Here is a 21,564-nt window from a genome sequence, read left to right as displayed (position 1 = left end):
AACAGCAGGATAATAAAGTTATGCTTCTCTTTACTGAAAATGAAGAATTTGGCACTTTTGAATTCCTCTTGGCAAATCTACTACTCTAATCTTTGTCAATTTAAGTCATATTTATTATCACCACCATTTTCTTATTTTTACAATATGGAACATTTGCTTCACATAAAAAGTGTAGTTAAGACGATTATTTTAGATATATATCTTTTTATTTAACTTGTTTCCATTTGTATTTCCAGTCCTTCCCAGCTATGATTTCCTCATTCTTGACTTATTTTATTTCTCATTTTCCTGGCATATATCTTTAATTATGATGTTCAGGGAGGTATCAGGTATCAGGGTTTCTAAATCTTTGCCCATGTATGAATATTTTCTACTTCTTTCCAAACTGGATGGGCTATGGGGGTTTATCAGACTCTCCAAACCTCACATCTTTCTGGAAATTCTGACGGGATGGCTTTGGGGTCATGCTTCTCACCCCTCAGCCATGCGTTTCTGCTCGAGTCAACACTGTGCTAGCTGGTTAACACCTATCAGGTATATCCTCAGAGACATCTCTGCGGCTCGTGCTAACAGCACAGAGGTTGGCAGCCCCTCCAGAGCTGCATGCAGTGAGGAGGGAGTTCTCAACAAATGTTCTCAAACAAACGTTAGCGCGGTTACTAGAAGGTGGGGGTAGGGATGCCAGGCCCCTGGAAACCACGCATGTCCACCACAGGCAAACTGATGTGAAAGGGATTTCACTAACCCAAATGTGGACCCTCTATGGGATGTCTTCTCAGGATTCTTACTCAGAGTTTCTAGATTATGTGACTTAAACCTAAGGGACTGAATTGAGGTCATTTTCTCAATCTTGTGTCACCTTTTTCTAATGTATCTAGGTCTGTTTGCATAACATGGATGATATCTATCAGTTGTATAGAACATGGATGTTAGATCACGGTTTTTTTTCCTAAAGGAATTAGAAATTTGAAATGTAGAAGATTACCTTCACTTACATTCTATGTTGTCCCAGGGAGCAGGCTTCCTGTGCTGAGCTGGGAGTCTTGGAGATTCGGAACTTCTCCAAATTCACTTAACACCCCCTGGGTGTCTTCTCATTTCAATGTTCTTATTTTCACAATATGGAACATTTGCTTCATGTAAAGAAAATATACTTAAGACAATTATTTAGATGTACATGTACATCCTGCACCATAGACTGAATTTAATATTAATTGTAAGTAATTTATTTTCAAAGGGAAAGGGTGTTTACTGGTGGGGCCTGCAGGGCTAACTGGAAGGGGGAAATGCCTTCCAACTCAGGCACTGAGTGCACAGATAATCCCCACAGTTGTCCTCATGCTTGCTATTTCAAAACAGAGGAACGGAAAATAAAATACCTAAGGGAAAATTCTTACCGGAACAGATGAATAGAAAAAAACAAGATTAAAAAGATATCTTTGGTAATTAACTTAAAATAAGTAACTTTAACTAAAATCATAAATAATAGCCACTAAAAAAATAAGTTCAGCTAAAACAAATATGTTCAAAAGAACCTATTAAGGCCCCAATGTTGAATACCGCCTATTTCCTGCTCTGCTAGACTGACCACGTGAGTGAAGAGTTCCCTGCAAGGGTGCCTCATGACTTTTGTGGATAGTGAAGAAAAGCCAAGGCTCCTACTGAGTTTTGGCATTTTAAACTCAGAATGTCTTGTATCATAAGCCAACCGGATTCCCTAAATGTTATCCAGACTTGTTGCTGACAAGTACATCTTTTCCCAATTCTATAATATACAGGTGTTTCTATTTTTAAACCAAGGACAGGGCTTTATTTTTACCCTAACAAGTGCGCTGGTTCTTTATTTCAGCCCATTGCTATACAGAATCTGTGATAAAGTGCATTTACTTGACCTCCAAGTTTCTGGCAATCTACAAATATTACTGTAGATTTCTGTATCCTCCAAATATCTGATAAAAATAAACAGACCACAGCTTTTTAAGTTATAGTTTTAAAGTAAAATAGGGGCACCTGGGTGGCTCAGTGGTTAAGCATCTGCCTTCGGCTCAGGTCATGATTGGGATCAAGCCCCGCATCGGGCTCCCTGCTCCGCGGGAAGCCTGCTTCTCCCTCTCCCACTTCCCCTGCTTGTGTTCCCTCTCTCGCTGTGTCTCTCTCTGTCAAATAAATAAATAAAATCTGATAAATACATAAATAAATAAGGTAAAATAAACATTTGTAATCATAAGAAAATATCCATTTGGTCTTTACAGAGAAAGGAAAACACTCTATGACCCTGTTTCTCTGATTTTTAGGGAGGTGGATCTTTCTGCTGGAACTGGTGAGAACAAACTTTCTGGAATCTACAGAAAGGGTGGCAGACTGGCCAGCACCACCCGGGAGGGCCAAGCCCCCAGAGATGAGGCGTCCTGCGAAGGGATTCCTGAGGCTGTTCGGGCCTGTCTCAAACTCAAAGGGCAGAAGAGGCAGATTAAGAAATGAGGGGCCCTGGCAATGTACCCAACATAGAGGCTTCCTCTTGTCAGGGCCCTTTTCTTCTTTAAGATTTTATTTATTTATTTGAGAGACGGAATGAGAGAACGAGCGGGAGGAGGGGCAGCGGGAGAAGGAGACTCCTCACGGAACAGGGAGCCCGAGGCAGGACTCGGTCCCAGGACCGAAGGCAGACAACTAACTGACTAAGCCACCCAGGAGTCCTGCCAGGGCATTTTGATGCTGCTAATGTTATTTTTCTTTTTATCTACAAATAATAGAAAGGACATGGAAAAAGATCCCTCCTTTGCAACATCATGGCAAAAACAAAGCAAACAAACAAAAAAAAACCAGCTGTAGCAAAAGCTTGGCAACTTTATAACAAAAGGCAGGCTCATGCTGTCCATCTCTCAAAATTAGGAAGAGAGGCAGCAAGGATGGTCCTGCCCCACCATGCTTTGGAGAAAAAATGAGTATGCCCACCAGTGCATTTTTTTTTAATTTTATTTATTTATTTGAGAGAGAGAGAGAGAAGGACAACGATAGCGAGGGAGAGCGCGAGCTGGGAGGAGAGGGAGAAGCAGGCTCCCCGCTGAGCAGGGAGCCCGATGCGGGGCTCGATCCCAGGACCCCGGGATCATGACCTGAGCCAAAGGCAGCTTAAGGACCAAGCCACCAGGCAACCCCATCAATGCATCTTGTTGAGACAAGAGGGAAGAACCAGGAAAAATATCCCAGAAGTTTCATCAACATACAACCATCTTAGCCATAAAGAACTACACTAAATATAATGAAGCTGAAAATCAGCATTTCTAAGCATTTCACTTTCATTCAGATTTAATTAACAAGTTAATCTATTACTCTGATGAAGATTCTTTCAGCTAATGAAAAAAAAGACACACAACCTGAGGACAATCTGATTTTGCTTTATTGAATACTACCCCATACCCAATATTTACAGATGTAATTAAATGGAATTTATAAGACTACCAAGTGAAGCATTTTAAAAAGTTAATCAGACACTCTTAATGGAAATCAATTCATATGTGTTAATACAATAACTAATTAAAAATTTTCAGGCAATATCCATGATGGTTCAGTTCATAAAAACTCTATTTTCAAGAAGAGAGAAGTCTGAGGAAATAAAAAGAATTTTCAGAAAAATATTTCCATATCTAGTCACAATCTTCCAGTTTTTCTGTAAAAGAAATTAATAACAATTATAGACATTCTGGCCATCATGAATTAAATATAGATTTCTTAATTGCATGACTCTTTTCCTTAATGCCATATTTCACTTAAAGCATAGAAAAACTATTCTTTTATCATGTTTTCAATAGGTTTAAATATTTTTTATGTTTAAAAAGAATTATATATCCAAATTTAAACCAGCACCTAAACTCTATAGCCACACGTTATTATTACCTTGGATCTCCATTAGGGATAGTCCATGGAAAGAAGAAGATGGACAAAAGAGATGGTATTCCTCTAACTAGTCCTAAGTGTGACTTACTGTCGAAGCCAGCTGCTTTCACAGACATTAAGAGGACACCAGATACACAGCATTTCCCTCAGTGTGTCTGAGAGAATACCAAGGATGTGTGGACTAATGGCCCAAACTTACATCTGCAACACTCTCAAAATAGAACTGCAAAAAATGTGGGGGCCATAGTGGCAAATGGAGGGGGCATTATTTTCTCTATCTGTACAACTTTAAAGGTATCTCTCTGGTTTTCGATGGGCTAGGTTTACTCCTCAGACACAGAATTCAAGAATTACAATATTTCTTATCTTTAAAAAAGTGTGGGCTTATGTTATTACACAGAGCCTATTCTCCCTTTTTCTTTGAAAGATGGCAGTTCTTCAAAATGTATTATTATTACTATTTTTAGACAATCTAGATATTAAAATGTAAATATCACATGTTAATATTAAAATATTAAATGTAAAATTTTATCCTATCTATGCATTTCAAAAATGCCAAGATAAAACAAAGCAGTGTCAGTGATAGCAACTTCTTTCTATATTAAAACCTGAAAACTAAACAGTTTTTAATGATATTCATTTTTTGCTAGAATAACACTGCTGAAGAGGCAGATAAGCATCGAAAATCATAATAAATAAATGTCATTTATTATCCACAATTTAAAAACATTCACTTGCCAAAAAGGATTCTGGAAATGGTGGTGGTGCTGGATTTTTCTTTTAAGTAAAAACTTCCCTATACACAATAAATAGGTTTCCTGCTCAACAAACCTATTTTTAGATAATATAAAGGCAAATTTCATGTTATGAATCATCATATAGTTTAAATTCACTGGAGTCCAAACCAATGGTGCTCGAAGGACCATTTTTAAATAACAGAAATTAACCCAATTCATGAACAATTTAAATGGCTGATAAAAATATACAGAAATGAGGATAAAGTTGGAAGAGTGGAGTAAGGTATATTTGATTTCTCAATGTTAATATACGCACGCATGTTTTATAGATATCAGATAAATATATACCTGATGTGTTTCTATTATATGTAAATATACCACTATAAATTTCAATTTTTTTTCTTCAATCCACTTTGTTCTGGAAATTGCCAATGCACTGATGACCGTGGCTCTTGGTTAACGGAACAGTCATGTGAGTGACATATGCTAGCTTTGTCAAAATGCAGGGCTGACTTACCAATATGATCAATAGTTGATCATTTTTCGAAGGGCATCATAGCATTTCCATTTGTCTGGGATGTAGAAGGGCTCGAAAATATGAGGAAATGGTGTGTCATACCCACATACCCTTGATATAGGAGCCTCTAGGTTCAGGAAACATTCTTCCTGCAGAGAAGAATACAAATAGCTCACTTCAAGAATATTTCTTTTTATTCACAGAGATGAAACATTTCCACTTGAAATGTAATTCTATCCAAGGGCATTAAAATAAGTAAGTATATTGAAATGTAAAAAAGAAAGGTTAAAAAATAAAGTAACACACAGCATGTTTGGCGTGATCCCAATTTTATTTAAAATGTCTTCATACTGGGATGCCTGGGTGGCTCAGTTAGTTAAGCGACTTCCTTCAGCTCAGGTCATGATCCTGGAGTCCCAGGATCGAGTCCCACATCGGGCTCCCTGCTCCGCGGGGAGTCTGCTTCTCCCTCTGACCCTCCCCGCCATGCTCGCTTTCTCTCTCTCAAATAAATAAATAAAACTTTAAAAAGAAAATTAAAAAAAAATAAAATGTCTTCATACATGCACGCATTTATGCCTCCATACATAGCACTGGATTAAGCTGCACTGGGAGTATACCAAACGTGTTGTCCTATAAATACAAATGTAAGGCATGACAAAATCGTAAGAAAATATTCACAGGAAACTCTGCAGCTTGAAATGAGTGATGGCATATGTTTTCTCTTGTTTCCTGTATTTTTCAAATTTTATATACAGTGGACATGTATAACTATCATAATAAATGTTTTTAATTACCCTACAGTCAGACTGAACTTCTAGCACTTACTTAACCGTATTCTGGATTCTCTCATGGCCAGGCTTTGGTAGATGCTGATGGTTCCCTGGCCAATTCCCAGCCCAAGCCCATTGCTCTTTGCCTGACTCGTGTGTGCACATCTCTCAGATATCATGTTAGGAGTCACCTCTGCCGGGAAGACTTCCCTGGTGGCACTTCCCCAACCCCGCACCACTGACAGAGGGGTTTCTGCCCTGAGCTCTCACAGTACTGAACTGTAGTTTGCCCAATTATCTGTCTCTCCTGAGAGACAATGAACTCCATGAGGCCAGGGCTATGGTTCAAAAATGTAAAATCCCAACCACACTTGAGGAATCCTATAGGAAATTATCTGCAGGAAAAAAAAAAATTATTCAGGTGACAAATTCAAACTTGAAAATAAAATTTTTAGAGAATTAAAAAAAAATCTAAAGGGAGCTATGTGATTAAACTGTTCCTATGAAGATGATATTAATGTTACCCTTCACAGCTATTACCTCAAATAAAATCTTAGGTTTTTGCTGATGGTTGCCAGAGGGGAGGAGGGTGGGGGGTTGGGCAAAATGGGTGACAGGAAGAGGGAGATACAGGCCTCCAGTTATAGAATGAGTTAAGTCATGGGAAGAAAAAGCAGAGCACAAGGAATCCAGTCAATGATACTGTAATAGCGATATAATGGACAGACAGTGGCTACGCCTGTGCTGAAATAGCACAATGTATAAACTTGTCAAATCACCTGTAACATTGTGTGTCAACTATACTAAAAACAAAACAAAACAAAACAGAAAAAACCCAACAACAACAAAAAACTTTAGGTTTTTTACACATCTACTTTCTATATTACCTTGCTTTACAAAGGATTTGAGGTCCACCTTTCCTTACATATTTTACCTAACTGTATTTTATTTTAATTTGCTCCTTAACACAATGCTTTATTTTGTTTAAGTTTTTATTTAAATTCCAGTTAATATACAGTGTGATATTCATTTCAGGTGTACAACATAGCGACTGAACACTTCCACACAACACCGGGTACTCACCAGAGCAAGTGCCCTCCTGGACCCCCAGCACCTCTCTCCCCCGTCCCCCCACCCACCGCCCCTCTGGTGACCATCAGGGTGTTCTCTAGAGTTCACAGTCCGTTTCTTGATTTTGCTCTCTCTCTTTTTTTTGGTCTCTTTGCTCATTTGTTTTGTTTCTTAATTTCTACATATGAGTAAAATCATATGGTTATCTTTGTTTCTCTGACTGACTTCTTTCACTTAGTATTATACTCTCTAGCTCCACCCACGTTGTTGCAAAGGGCAAGATGTCATTCCCTTTATGGCTGAGTAGTGTTCCATTGTGTGTGTGTATATACACACACACATATACACACACATACACACAGATATACACACACATACACACACATATACACACATACACATATATATGCACACATACACACATGTATACACACATACACACACATATACACACACACACACGCACATATACACATACACACATATACACGCGCGCACATATACACACAAATACACCCATACACACACATATATACACACACATACACACACATATACACACATACACACATATACACACATACACACACATACACACACATGTATACACATACACACATATACACACATACACACACACACACACACACATACCACATCTTTATCCATTCATCAATGGACACTTGGGCTGTTTCCACAGTTTGGCTATTGTAGTATTCTAAAATTTTCATTTGAGCAGAAATTTTTACATAAAGGAATCCTGATGCTCACTGCCTATCCTCTGTGCATATTTCTTTAAGTGGCAAGCATATCAGGGCAGAAAGGGCCTGGGAACAGGACAAATTAGCATCAAAGAGATCCAACTGGCCCTTTACAGACCTCCCTCTGCCCCCATAACCACTGTGATTTATATTGTCAAACGCCAAATAAATGCCGGTTTTTCCTCTCAACAGGAAATCTTCATGAATAACTTGAGAACACTAGATATATAAGGTTTAAAGAGTCACCTAAGAAATTCCACCTACTAATAAGCTAAAAAAAAAAATGACAGAATGGTGGATTGTTTCTTGACTGCAACAAGTAATTTTAAAGGAATTTAATTGTTGACATGGGATTAACTCCGCTTTATTACTTTAGTTGACACTGGCTGTTTTTCCATCTTCCCTGAATACTGTACTCTTCATAAACTATCCATGGTCAAACTGTGAAGTACAGAAAATCAAAGGTAAAACATTTTACTAAATGCCCTTGACTTTACACCTGGTATAAAATAGTACTCCTTCAAACTTGGAAAGCTGGGCTACAACAAAACGATCTGTCAGTGTTTGTGAAAATGACTCCTTTTAACATAACGACTAACATCATCAAAATTTTTTTCCACATAGCAGTGCTCCTAATTCCTCAAGAATGTTATAGCCACTCTTTACAAGATACACCTGTGTGTTTGCATGGGCATAGAAAAAGGTCTGAAAGGTCGCACTTGAACTATAACCAGTGGTCACCCTCTGAGGTCAGGAGAGGCAAAGAGGTAAGAAAGGACTCTACCTCATACTTTATATGTATTGTTTGAGTTTTTATGAAACAGGATTATTTGTGTAGTTAAGTGACACTGACATAAAAGAGTACAGGATCATCTTCTTATGTGAATAAAGGTTACTATTTTATGTTAGTTTTGTATCTTTATATGTAGCATTTCCTTAATTTGGAAAAATTACTGTACATTAAGTGAAATGAAAGGATTTTAAAGTACTGTATATAAATATATAAAATATATTTGAAAAATCACGGAAGAAACTAACGATGTACTATACGTTGGTTAACTGAATTCAAATTAAAAAAATCATGGAAGACAATAGAAAAATACATAACAGAGGACTATGATTCAATTTTATAAGGATATGCCCTGACCAATTGAAACAGTTTGACATTTTAATGCTTTGCTAACTGAAGTATTATTAGAGAGACTTAAGTTATTCCTTCCACAGACTTGTGTTAAGACTTCTTTCAAAGAGACTGGGGAAAAAAAATGTTTGGGTCAAGCAGCTGCACAGAGCGATCTCCTAATGGACTGTTTCATATACAAATGACTTACGTGTGGGTATATGTTTCTCTGGGCAACCATCAAAACAGGGCATCCTTGTTCAACCTGTTTTTTCTTACAGAAGCTGTACACACACACACACTTACAAAAAAAAAACTTGAGGGGCGCCTGGGTGGCTCAGTCGTTAAGCGTCTGCCTTCGGCTCAGGTCATGATCCCAGGGTCCTGGGATCAAGCCCCACATCAGGCTCCCTGCTCGGCCGGAAGCCTGCTTCTCCCTCTCCCACTCCCCCTGCTTGTGTTCCGTCTCTCACTGTGTCTCTCTCTCTCTGTCAGATAAATAAATAAAATCTTTAAAAATTTTTTGAATCTCATTGGCAGATTTGTAGACCAATGTACCAGATTAACCGTCCAGAAAGTGTATATCTCTTATTTTATACCATATTATGACACTATTCACTATAGTAACCATGTGCCCTGAATTTCCAAGACCATCCAGATTAATTGTATTCTTCTTTTCCATTGACTGCATAAGCACACTCAGACTTTAAAAACTCTGACGCTCTTTGATTCAGAAATAGTAATCCACATAAAATTGGGAAGAAATAATGACCTTACCCACAGGTTGTGAGGATTACAGGTCATGGCCAGCACAGGGGCTAACGTGGGAGAGGCCAGTTTCTGGTCTCTTTCCTTGGAAAGTTTGTATGTGGACCAGCTCAGTCCACAGGGAACCATTACAAATGTGAAGGTGAGGTTTCAAAGCAGATTACAGTCTAATATGTAACCAGGGACATCAGAAGAGAACCCAGATAGGTGCCAAGAGAAAACTTTTCTCCAGCTATTCATGGTCCAAAGTTTCGCCATGGATCCGGAGAAAGAGGGGTGTAACCCTCACGCCATCACCTGGTAATGCCTACATACATTTTGTTGTGGTGTGTGCTTTCACCCAGTCAGGTGCTTAGGGAGAAACAGATATTCCTTCCAAAAGACCGTTGTGTGAAATTCTAGTATATGGTATTCGAAATTTACTTCTGAATGTCTTTTTGTCATTATGAGAATTTTCTTTCTAAAACATGCTAATAATAGTAACCGGTACTTAGGATGTAGCAGAATAGTATGTAATGAATATATTTTATCTCGTTTAATCATTCTCACAAATCTATGAGGTAGGTATTATATTCCATTTCACAGATGAGGTTCTAACCTGACTACAAAGCCCGTGTTCCTAGTCACTCATCTGCGAAGTGACTGTTGAGGATAGTAGTAACAGGAAAAACTAAAATAAAAAGGAATGGTAAAATAGAAGGCAGGTTGGGATTAAGGTTTTAGAACAGAACCTCAAGAGGCATAAAGGGTTAAATTGAGTCTAAGAAGGCTCTTCCGTGTATATATCAGGAAGGTAAAGGCTAAGACAATGTGAAGAAGGTGAAAGCGCACACTTAAGCCTAGAAGTAACACACAGAGCAATAAACAGATGGTCGCGGGGCTCAGCAACCTCCTGAGCTAGCCTAAATGATTTAAATAAGCATCACTCAAACTGTTTATATATTAGCCATCTGGGCTGCTATGCATATTTTAACCAGAAAAGGAAGCCGACAATCTGAAATGATAATGCCAAATCATAAAAATCATAAATGCAAGCAAAATAAATTATTTATTTGCCTATGTTCTGCAACAAAACAAAGTTTTAAGTGTCTTGTTGAGATTGCAGAGGGACAGAGAGCCTGGAAACTTTTTAGCAGGTAAGAGGGAGTAAGTAAAAATTAATTACAAGAGGATGTTACTGTTTTAAGAAAACTAAAATTATCAACAGGTTTCTAAAAATTGAGTGTACTGCACTTAGTCCTGTGTTTTGGTGAACATAATATCGAGTATATACTATGTGTATGTAAATGTGTATAGATCAGGGCTTTCACGGGATCATTCAAGATCTCTCAGCACTTAACCGCATCTTCCCATTAGAGTTGTTTTTTTTTTAAGATTTTATTTATTTGAGAGAGAGAGAGAGAGGTAGAGAGAGCACAAGCAGGGGGAAAGGCAGAGGGAGAGGGAGAAGCAGGCGCCCCGCTGAGCAGGGAGCCCAACACGGGGCTCGATCCCAGGACCTGACCTGAGCCGAAGGCAGATACTTAACCATCTGAGCCACCCAGGCGTCCCCCAACCCTCTTAGAGTTTTCAGTACATGAAGCATAAATTCTCCTGTCGCAGGAGTTACAGCACTGAAATCAGTTTTAGACATTCCTCACTGGGCCTTCGTCACTTTCCACAAATCTTTTCATTGTTTTTATGGCAAAGCTGTGGAAATATAATTGATACAGCATGGAATTTGGAATTCTATTTGAAGGGAATCTTTGTTTTCCGATGATTTAACTTCTCCGAGCCTCTGTTTACTTAACAGCAAATTAGAGGCATTAAAAATTCTGCTATTATATTATATGATCCTCTTGTCTTGTAACTCTATTGTTACTAGAGGCCTACTTGCCCCTGTAGACTATACAGCAGCGTATGAAGAGGACCTGGTTTCAAGTTCGACATATCATAGTGCTCAATAATGGCTAGGTTTTTGCTTCTCTCTTGAGATTTCCCAAGTTATAATAAACACAAAGTGTTTGAAATCACAGATCAAATCATCAATGAAGAAAAGATTCTGGTGCACAGAACGGTCAACACTGAGAAGTAATATCCCTTATAGCACTGTGCCTTAACGGCTACCCTTTGTTGGAGACTTACTAAGCCTTAAAAAATGTAAGGAAATACCAAAAATAAGTAAGCGCTCTATGAGGAACTGAGGTTATGAGGAGCCAGGCGGCAATCAAGCCTCAGGGAAAGGGAGGGTCCAGTGCTGCCCCCTGGTGGGAATCAGGGAGCCTGGACGCCAAGTGCCAGTTCCTGGGCCTGGGATGAGAGTGTGGCTAGATGAGGAAGTCAAGAGCTCTGGAAATGGTTAAAAAAAAATCTGCCTCCCCTCCCCCCAAAAGCACATCATTTCCAAGCAATGCTACTATAGCAAATTAGGCTGTCAGCTACTGGAAGGTTACAAGTAAAAGAGCCCAATATAATTGAATGTAACCGAGGTATAGACATTTTGAAAAATAGAGTCAAGAATAAAAGACCACTCAGTATCATTTAATTTGTTTTTAAAGCAATCATTTGGTCTTTATTTTTTTTTCAAGATTTTATTTATTTATTTGACAGAGAGAAAGACAGCGAGAGGGAACACAAGCAGGGGGAGTGGAAAGAGGGAGAAGCAGGCCTCCCGCGGAGCAGGGAGCCCAGTGCGGGGCTTGATCCCAGGACCCTGGGAACATGACCGGAGCTGAAGGCAGACACTTAACGACTGAGCCACCCAGGCGCCCCTGGTCTTTATTTTTTAATTCAAGGCAATCCCAGGCTTGGATTTCTTTCTAGGAGCAATTCTGGAAAAATTTTTATTCAGTTCTTCTATTGACAGAAAGCTGGAGACAGCCTATTGTGTAAGACCACATATTATCTTGAGTTGGAAAGTTGTGAAGAAAAGTTTAAAGTGAGATAAGAACACTTTGGGTCTTTTATATATGTTCCTATGTTTTATAGTTGATATAGGCTGATTAAAATTACTTAAATTTTCCCAAAAAACTAATTTTTCTAAACATTTAATGGAAAGTCAGAAAAGCAGGATGCTGTAATGAGAGACAAATCGCAAGTCGAAATGGGCATACATTGCCTGTGGGATTACCTGATAATCAAGATTTCACATTCCTCCTTGGAATAAGGAGAAACATTGGTTCACGACTTAATTTCAAAGTAATAGCTTGGAAAATTAATTTTTAAATTATTTTGCAAACAAAAAGCTCCACATCACATGATCATTATTATGCCACCAACAACCCATTTAAACTATAAGAATATATTGCATTTCCAAGAGGGGATAGGATGGGAGTAAATTAAGCTATAAATGTAATGAGCACCGAACAAGATGTAGAGGTCATAGAGTTATCATTTCTTCTCTAGGAGAAAAAAATTAAGAAACAGCTTTAAATGATTTCTGGATGTGCTCAGTTTTAAAACTAAATTCCAATACCATTTAGTCCTAATTTAGTTAAATTATTAAATTAAAGATAAAACCACAGAGATTTCGCTTCTAAGTTCAGTTAGTCACCTAGAGGTCATAATGAGCAGGGCAAGAGTTAAACTCTAAAAATATGAAAAAAAAAATACCGAATGATGCAAACTTGATAGCAATGAAGGCAATGAACTTGGAGACTTATATTTTGATTATGAGTTGAATAATAGTCTTATAGGCTAGACATCCCCCAGCTTCCCAATACTATCAGAGAATATTTGTTTTAAATTTGTTTTAAATCTGCCATGAAAACTTGCCCATAGCCAAAACATGAGCTTTAGCAGTGGAGAAAAAATGATTCTGGTGTCTTGAATCACACTTCCTGAGCAAATGAGTCACAGAAACCTGTGAAGGCACTATGCCAGTAGCTCCAATTAATTTCATTACTGAATTAAATAAATACAACTTTTGCTAATCTACAGTATTACTTTTCATTTAAGCTAATGGTTTCAACAGTATGTTATCATGTTTTTAAAACTTAGCTTAGAAGACTAGGCTGTACCAATTTTCTACATAGCACAGACCTATGAAATTAATTCTCAGACAGCACAGTCCCTAATCTGCCCTCAAACATCAAAGCCATGCTTTTTTTATTTTTCTGATACCCTGTGCACAGGAGATGCATTCAACAAACCCTTCTTGATATGAAGTCTCTCACTTCGAAAACACAGTGGAACCAGTGTAACTAAGTGAAACAGTATATGAATAATATCATTTTATCCAGCTTTCTATAACACCTAAAACATTATAGGCAAGCCCAGCTATTTCAGCAAGGTTTCTGTGTAAAATCATAACCTGGACTAAATTAAAAACTGAGATCTCTCTGACTTAACTTCACTGAAATGTCTTCAGTATCTGAGGACTTTTTAAAAAAATTCCATTTCTTCCTCTTTAATGCAAATTACTGGCAATCTGGTACAATTTTTGTTTTCCACGATTTCTCTAGCTAAAGAATGGGACTGAATTCTAAATTAGGATTTTCATTTAAATTCAAATTCCATTTTTAAAATGGAAGCTTATTTTCTGAAGTTAGAAATATTATTTCTGAACTAAATGGGTTTCCCCGGATACAGTCTCGCTACCTAAAACAAAGTTGGAGTATGATATTAAACCATGCACAGAAATGATTCATGGCTCAAATTCTATAGTTGTGTTAGAATATAAACATGTTAATATAAAATTATCTATGAATCTCGACAGATTAACTGTAGAAACTGAAGTAGAACAAATTTTAAAATCAAAATATAACATTAACATCAGCAATTTATTACATAATAGGGATTTTTTTTCTCTCAGAATGATGGTTTTGTAACTTCCACGGTTTTAAAATCAGAAATAAGTGAAACTAAGTGCTAATTCATTTCTATAATTTATGTTATCTCAGATTGCTTTTTAAGAAAGTACATAGTGTTCATTATGGCCCAGGGACTGTACTACTTTATAAATATTAACTCATTTTGCTTTTCATAAAAATTAAATTAGCAGCCGCAAAGGTAAAAGCCACACCCCATCCAAACGACTTTGGTTTTCCAGGTAAAACCTGTCAAGGTTTGGTTCCGCTTTCCAGCTTTCCCCCACACGCGGTCTTGAGCTGTGACCCACAGCTGCCGTGCCTCCCTCACCTGAAGAACACAGCGAGAAACAGCAGCTAAAAACAGTCATTTCTTCCTTCAATCCTCCTGCACATAAACATCGTGTTTATTTGCAGCACGCAGTCTCCAAAGAGACCCTGAGGCTTTCAAAGTTCAAAAGCTAATGTTAAAATTATTTTCAGACATACTATGGGCAAATTCTGGCATTTACCACGTACTGTGGCTACAATGCTTTTGTTAAAACAATTTATATTCAATAGGGTGGGGGGGGGAGGCAATGCTCTCAAATTTCCACAGACGCTGAAGCTTCTCAAATTTTATAGTTCAGAATTCTTCCCTATAGAAGCAAGCATCGGCAGCAGCAAAGTTGGAAAGTGGAATTTCCTGAGAATGTGGGTCCATAATGATAAACATAAGCGACGTACTGCACTGGGGTCATCTCATGAACAAACCGCTCTCAGTCAGGTAGGATTCTTGCTTTTGTTTGGCAGCAGGAAGCTTCAGATACTCCTATTAAGCAACTTTCGACGATCTGACAAAGCATTCAGTTTTTCTGATAGTTTTTTTTTTTTCCATAAAATTATTCCTATAGCATTCTCATACCACCAAATGGTGCTCGGAAGGCAGAAATTAATCCTGGCTGAAGCAAACTGATGATTCTTTTGTCTCGTGACACGGAAAATATATTCCTTTAGAATTTGGGAAACTGAACGTGCGCTAGGAAAATTTCTATTAGGATTTGTCACTGTCCCCATTCTGCAACCTGATTTTAAGTTTCAAGACTGGTCACAAAACGAAACTACTAGAAAAAGTGATTTCCCCCTATCTGGCACCATCTTTCTAAAAAGTTTGAGAAGCTGGATAAAGAAATGATGGCTAAAATATCTGCTATTGTACGAATGATCTCTTGTTACCATATAAAGTTTGTTTTTTGTTATTGTTTTTTCCTTCTCTTTAAATATGTCAAATTTCTAGTTTATGTTTACTTTTATGTTTAAATGCTAAATGTAAAAACTAAATGCTACATCGTTAACTGTAAAAAAGGCAAGGGAAAGGGAAAAGATCAACTTTATTTTATCTACATAATGCCAAAAGAGATGTGCCAATGTTTTTACTGAAATTAAACACACTTTTTTTTTTTTAAAGTTAATCTTGGGTGTCATAGCAACACAGCCTTTAAGCTTGGTTTTGCTGAATGAATAAATCAGACCAAGTTGTTTTTCAGCAATTTAATTCTGGTCACTAGATCACTACAATTTTATTAAGAAAAGCACAGCAGAAATAAATGCTCTAAGGCTATCATCAATTATCAGGGAGATGTATTCAAAAATTTGTTAATTGGTTCCCAGCAGGAGCAGCACTCCCAAACTTTAATAATTGAACTAATTTACAAAGCAAACAAGTTTTTGGCAGGAATCTCTGACCTAAGTAAAAAAAGGCTTGTTAGCGCTCTCATTATTTACATGCAGATGACTTTTACTAATACAGGGAGTTTAACCTTTTCATTCAACAAATCTAGCACTTGTAATTATTGTCCGTGTCCAATTAAAATATAATGCAGAACCCAAAATATATTTTCCTCTTTGCTGCATTAACATATCTATGTTTCTACCTTTACAGTTGGTTAACATTTCTTACAAAGAAGCTTTTCAGATTAAATGTCTATGTATTTGCATACACACATTTTCAGAATTTCCAGAATCAAGGGGTATTTCAGAATTAGAGGAAAAACACACGTGCCTCCTTTTTAATGCCCATAATTGGGTAAATACATGTGCTGATAAGATGAACCTAATTCTCACAAAGTCTATATTGCATGCTCACTGTGGACAAACTTCTAATAAGCCTGACAAAACTATAGCTGCACTAGTGAAAGGTGGTTTAACAATAACTAGGACCTGGTTCTGGATACTTTTATAGTTAAGTGCAAAAATATAATATTAAAAATGCCAAAGGTACTGTTTTTAGATGAACTAAATTTATGTTTCTATAAAAGGGTGATATTCACACAGTTTATTTAGATGGACCAAAGCATTTACTTACTATTTTTTATCTACTTATTTGAGGATGAACTCTACAAAAATTCAATCAGGTCCCTCAATTAGGAATCAGGCTAAAACACACAGCACGGATTCCACCCGCCGCCCCTGCCCCGAGATCACAGGAGTTTCCCTATTGGTCATATACCACAGACAAGGATGTGCATAAGCACACATTGACACAAACAAATAATTCTGTGTTTAATCAACAAATCCTGGTGAATATCCTGGCACACAACATGGAGGCCTACCGGAAAAGAAATGTATTCGTTCATATGCCTATCACTTCAGAAAAAAAAACAGGTACACACGTATAGAGAACAAACAGCCAGACACTAACTAGTAACCAAAGAGATGTTCTTACTTAATAATAAACAAGCACGATTGTTTATATAGTCTCAATCCTTTCAGCAACTCTATGGGGTGGTGACAAGTGAAAAGAGCCTGGCAGAGGTTAAGTGAGGTGGCCAAGATCGCACAGGTGCACACGGCTCTGTTGGTACGTGAACCAGCTCGCCCACTTACTCTTGGGTGCACTCTACAGGGCTTTGGATTTAAAAGTGGGCAGGAGAGTATGGCTTGGATAGAAGGCAAAATTTGTATTTTGTGCTATCATTACACCTGTGAAAGAGAAACTGGTGGAATTGCCTACTTGTTGATGCAAGTCCCGATCAATATATACTTTTTAATAAAAGGCTTAGCAGTTTAGTGTCTTTGGGGGGCAGTGGTCATCAGGGAAGAGATGGGTCTCTAGAGTTACAGTAGGTTCAGCGTGGATTTATAGGTTTGGTTTCTTTCAGATGTTTGTTGGGAGAAGATGGGAAAATGAGGGGAAGGAAGGACATGAGTGGAACTTGTTTCTACTATGGGCTTGCTTGAGTGCAGGGCATAAACTGCCACTTTGAGTTCTGAAGCTGATTTTGAATTCTGAGAAAAAAACTGGATGTTCAACCAATGGTGGGCTGTAAGTTTAAAGTTGCTTCCACCGTAAGAATCAAGAAAATCTGTTCAGTGCTTCACCAGGAAATGAAACTTGCCTCCTTTCATTTCCTTATCTATGGGAAAATCTAGATTTAACTTAATAAGCTAAGTAATTTGATAAGAAAGTGACAGCTTTTTGATAGAGTAGGAAAATATTTCAAATACACATGGGTTACAAGTTTTATCCTAGCCTTAGCTTAAATTGGAATATGAAATTTAATCCTCTCCTTGCAGTAAATATTTTATAGCTATTCTCCACGGTCAACTCACTTTGTAGAGCTCCAAAACTACAGAAGAAAATTCCTGGAGTACTTAAAGAAATGTCTTTTGAGAATAAAATTAAATTCTTTTTTTTTTGCAATGAAAACGACAGATAACAGACAAGACACTACAATTAAATTAATCTGAAATTAAAATGTAAATGTAAGTGCGGTATGGGGTCTCCTGTCTCAGACTCTACTCACTGGCTTCAATTAGTGGTTATTGGCCCAGGCTCCACAGCTGGCACTAGGATGTTATAGCTGTGGGCTCTCATTATAGGTGTAAAGCTAGTTGCACACACAGAAGTGCCACCAAGTGCGCATGGCGGTGTGCGGATGGGTCCGTCCCCATGCATAGAAACAGACAGGTCCTGGTGGTCTGTGACAAGAACTTCAGACATCCGTAAGAAAATATCGCATTGGAAAGCTTGATTAAAAAATTATATATGTATATAATATATCTGGGTTATGATGCATTAACATTTCATCGTTTTCAATTCCCAGTCCCCCGAATGAGCATGCTTGTATGTCTGACATAACAAATCACCAACCCACAAGGATTTTCCTTAGGTTTCCTCAAATGCTAATTATGTAGCAAATCTAATTAAGTTTGTATGATTCACTTCAGCAGTAGGTACTTCAGTTACTTCAGAATTGCCAAAAGGGATCTGAAGTGTCTATTCTCCCTCCAAAACAATCATGCTGCGCGCCAAACTGATAACCATTAAACACAGCTGCAGAGCAAATGTGCGGTCTTGGTCCTGTAAATACAGTGTTCACACATCAATCAGCCCTGCGAGCAATTTCGGATTCAGAACTACCGATTGCAGGTTTATGTTACTGTTAGACGAGTATTATATATGAGTATTTTCACCCAGCACAGCTTGAACAGATTTCTGTATGTCATGAGTGTTTCTTCCACCTACGAATATTCACCGAATATTGAAAACCCCAAACAGTGATAAATAACATTCGATCAGCATCTTGTTGAACTGGTTTTCAAGCTCTATTCCTCACGCGAAAAAAGCCAAAAGTGGCCTTGTGAGTTTGAGAACGCGTTTATGGGACAATTGATATGCAATCTATTTGGCCTCATTCCTGAAGAAAATCACATATACTGTGTATTTATTATAAATGGTTTTCTTTTAATGACAGTCGGTAAGTGTGCAAAACAAACCTATGGGCATATCTGAGTTACAGAAATTAAATGATTTTTATTTCAGTAACTCAAGTAATTTCCAAGGAAGGAAATTCTTTTCAGAGGGGCTCTCCAAACTGGGTGGGTTGCCGGATGCTTAAGGCCATGACCGCATTCCCTCCAGAGGCTGTTAGATCGCTATGGCAACGACCCTCTCCCTATCAATAAGCAACAGCTCTGAACACTAATATTCCATAAAAAAAAAAAAAAGGTTTCCTTTTCTATGGCCACAATGATAAGAACTAGCTTCAAGACTGAAATATACTACTTTTTGTGCAAAACAAACTGCTGACTGAACGGTTTCACGGAAATTCAGCTTTGTCAATAAATGCAAAAACAAGGAAATCAGCCATTGTGCCCCAGTTCAGTTTCAAAACAAGGTAAAATTGGTGACATAAACAATCTAAGGATGTTACAGCTGGAATGGGTTATGTGCGGAGGTCCAGGCAGAAGAAGGAAATCGGTCTCCAGGGAGCAAATGACATATAGGAAGCAAAACTGACACGAGAAGAACATACCCTTCCACCCAGCCCTTGGAGTTTCTTAAAAGCAGCACACATTGGAATGGCTGTAGTTCTTATCTGTGGTTATTTCCTAATACGTAATTATGACCATGCAGGGTAATAAATAAGCTGATTACATTGATTAAATGAAACAACATCTCCCTCCAATTTAAGGAGCTACTCGGTTGCCAGCTCTGTCTTCACTGATTCCAGTATCAAGAGCTAAGTCTCTTCAGTTGTGCCTCACTTTAGGTGTGCAAAAACCAACACTACAAACCATCGCGCACACTGCTTTGCGCAGCTCCATTGCCTTGGAGGTACGGTGCCTGACGCAGGGTAGGGCTCAGTAGATCTCTGCTAACCAAACGGTTCTAGTTTCTACTTACACTGTTTTCACTCTGGGGCATTAATGAGCTTAGTCACTGATGAGGCAAAAAAATCAACAAGACAGGAGTTGGGGTGTGGACATTTTCACTCCTTAGCAATTACTGAACACCGTCTTACTCATCTACCAGATGCCACACTATTTATTGTGATCATGCCCTCCCCTAGTTAAGAGCTTTTCCTGGCTCCCCAAAGCTTATTCTTTATTTATCCCTATTTCCCTCCCAGCCCAGTACAGACGTGCAACAGGCTCACCTCTACTCCGAAGCTTACCATTTTTTAGAAGACTGCCTTTACACAAACCTCTCTCTCTCTTCAACTCTCAGATTTTTCTATTCCCTTGCTATCATCACATAGTCCACTTTCCAAAGTCAGCTCAAATGCCCTTGTCCAGGAGGCCTTCAGGACCTTGAGGTTGATTCTAAAATCCATGTGTTCAATCATTTATCAAATACTTCAGAGCCTATTATGTCCCTACCTTCAGAGTTTTATATTCTAGTGGGGGAAACAGGTATGAGGACATGCTAGAAAGGAAGTATGCAGGGGTCTGCACTAGGTAATAACGGGGAGCTAGAGCTCCAAGCTACCCAGAGGGCTCAGGGAAGGGGTTTTCTGAGGAGGTGGCGATCAAAAACCGTGAGTAACCAGCTCTGCCAAGAACCAGGTAGAAGCCTGCCTTCCAGGTCACACAACAAATACCAAGGCCCGGAGGCAGAGAAGAGCCTGGTGGATCCAGAGATGGAGAGAGAGAGCTGGTGGGACTGTAGCACAGGAGGAGGGGGAGGGGGCACACGGAAGGAGGAACAACGGGGTGAGGGAGGGGGGTGGGCAACCAGATGGCCAGGTGGGCAACAGACCAGCCCTGGCAGGAAGACAGTAACATATGGTTTTCCTATTTCACATATCTATACTTCACCGAGTACATACAAGAGTAGCTACAGAGATTTATAAGATTCTCCAGGTAAACTCGGGGTTCACTTGCAAGAAATCAGAAACATCATCAGAGATGAAGGCTGGAGTTGCCGATAATGAGACCCAGAGACCCAAAACAATACGGGGATGAGGGTACTAAGTCAAAGTACACAATAGACACAGATCATTTGGGGAGTGTAATTTTGGGGAAATTATCACCTCATTCAGTAGAAAACTTTCTAAGGATCAACACTGAAATGCCCACTTCTGAGGAAAATAAAAACAGGGCATTTTAGTACTAGAAGTACTTTACTATACTTTGTGGTTAACTGGAATCCCTTCTTGGCTAATATTCAAACACCTTTTCTCTTCTAGCAATTCAATAGATCTACTACTATATCTAGTTCCTTAGCGATAATATCAATTTCCCATTTACTCACACTACTGACTTCCTCTCCCTATTTCTTATCTCTGCATCTCTCTCAGTGGTTTTTTTATGGTTATGTATTATACAGAAAAAGGCTCAAAATGGCCTAACAACATGCATGGAGATCA

The 21,564-nt window shown here is 38.4% G+C and overlaps 1 protein-coding gene across 2 annotated transcripts in view; it reads right to left on the bottom strand.

Moving 5' to 3' along the window:
• Nucleotides 1–3,377: 3,377 nt before the first annotated feature.
• The window catches only part of BCKDHB (branched chain keto acid dehydrogenase E1 subunit beta), a 216,434-nt gene continuing 198,247 nt past the window's right edge, over nucleotides 3,378–21,564 (bottom strand). For both annotated transcript variants that reach the window (XM_073893547.1, XM_025858994.2), the window contains 2 exons: nucleotides 5,152–5,300; nucleotides 3,378–3,670 (listed from right to left, as the gene is read on the bottom strand). In XM_073893547.1, coding sequence (XP_073749648.1) covers nucleotides 5,160–5,300 — 141 coding nt within the window. In that variant the 3' untranslated portion in view covers nucleotides 3,378–3,670; nucleotides 5,152–5,159. The remainder of the gene's footprint in view (nucleotides 3,671–5,151; nucleotides 5,301–21,564) is intronic.

Source organism: Callorhinus ursinus, unplaced genomic scaffold (assembly GCF_003265705.2).
Source record: "Callorhinus ursinus isolate GAN/ISIS: 27379988/994484 unplaced genomic scaffold, GSC_fseal_2.0 scaffold6, whole genome shotgun sequence".
In the NCBI taxonomy this organism is placed as follows: domain Eukaryota; kingdom Metazoa; phylum Chordata; class Mammalia; order Carnivora; family Otariidae; genus Callorhinus; species Callorhinus ursinus.
Note: the sequence above shows the minus strand (reverse complement) of the source record. Positions and strands in the feature narration are given on the sequence as shown.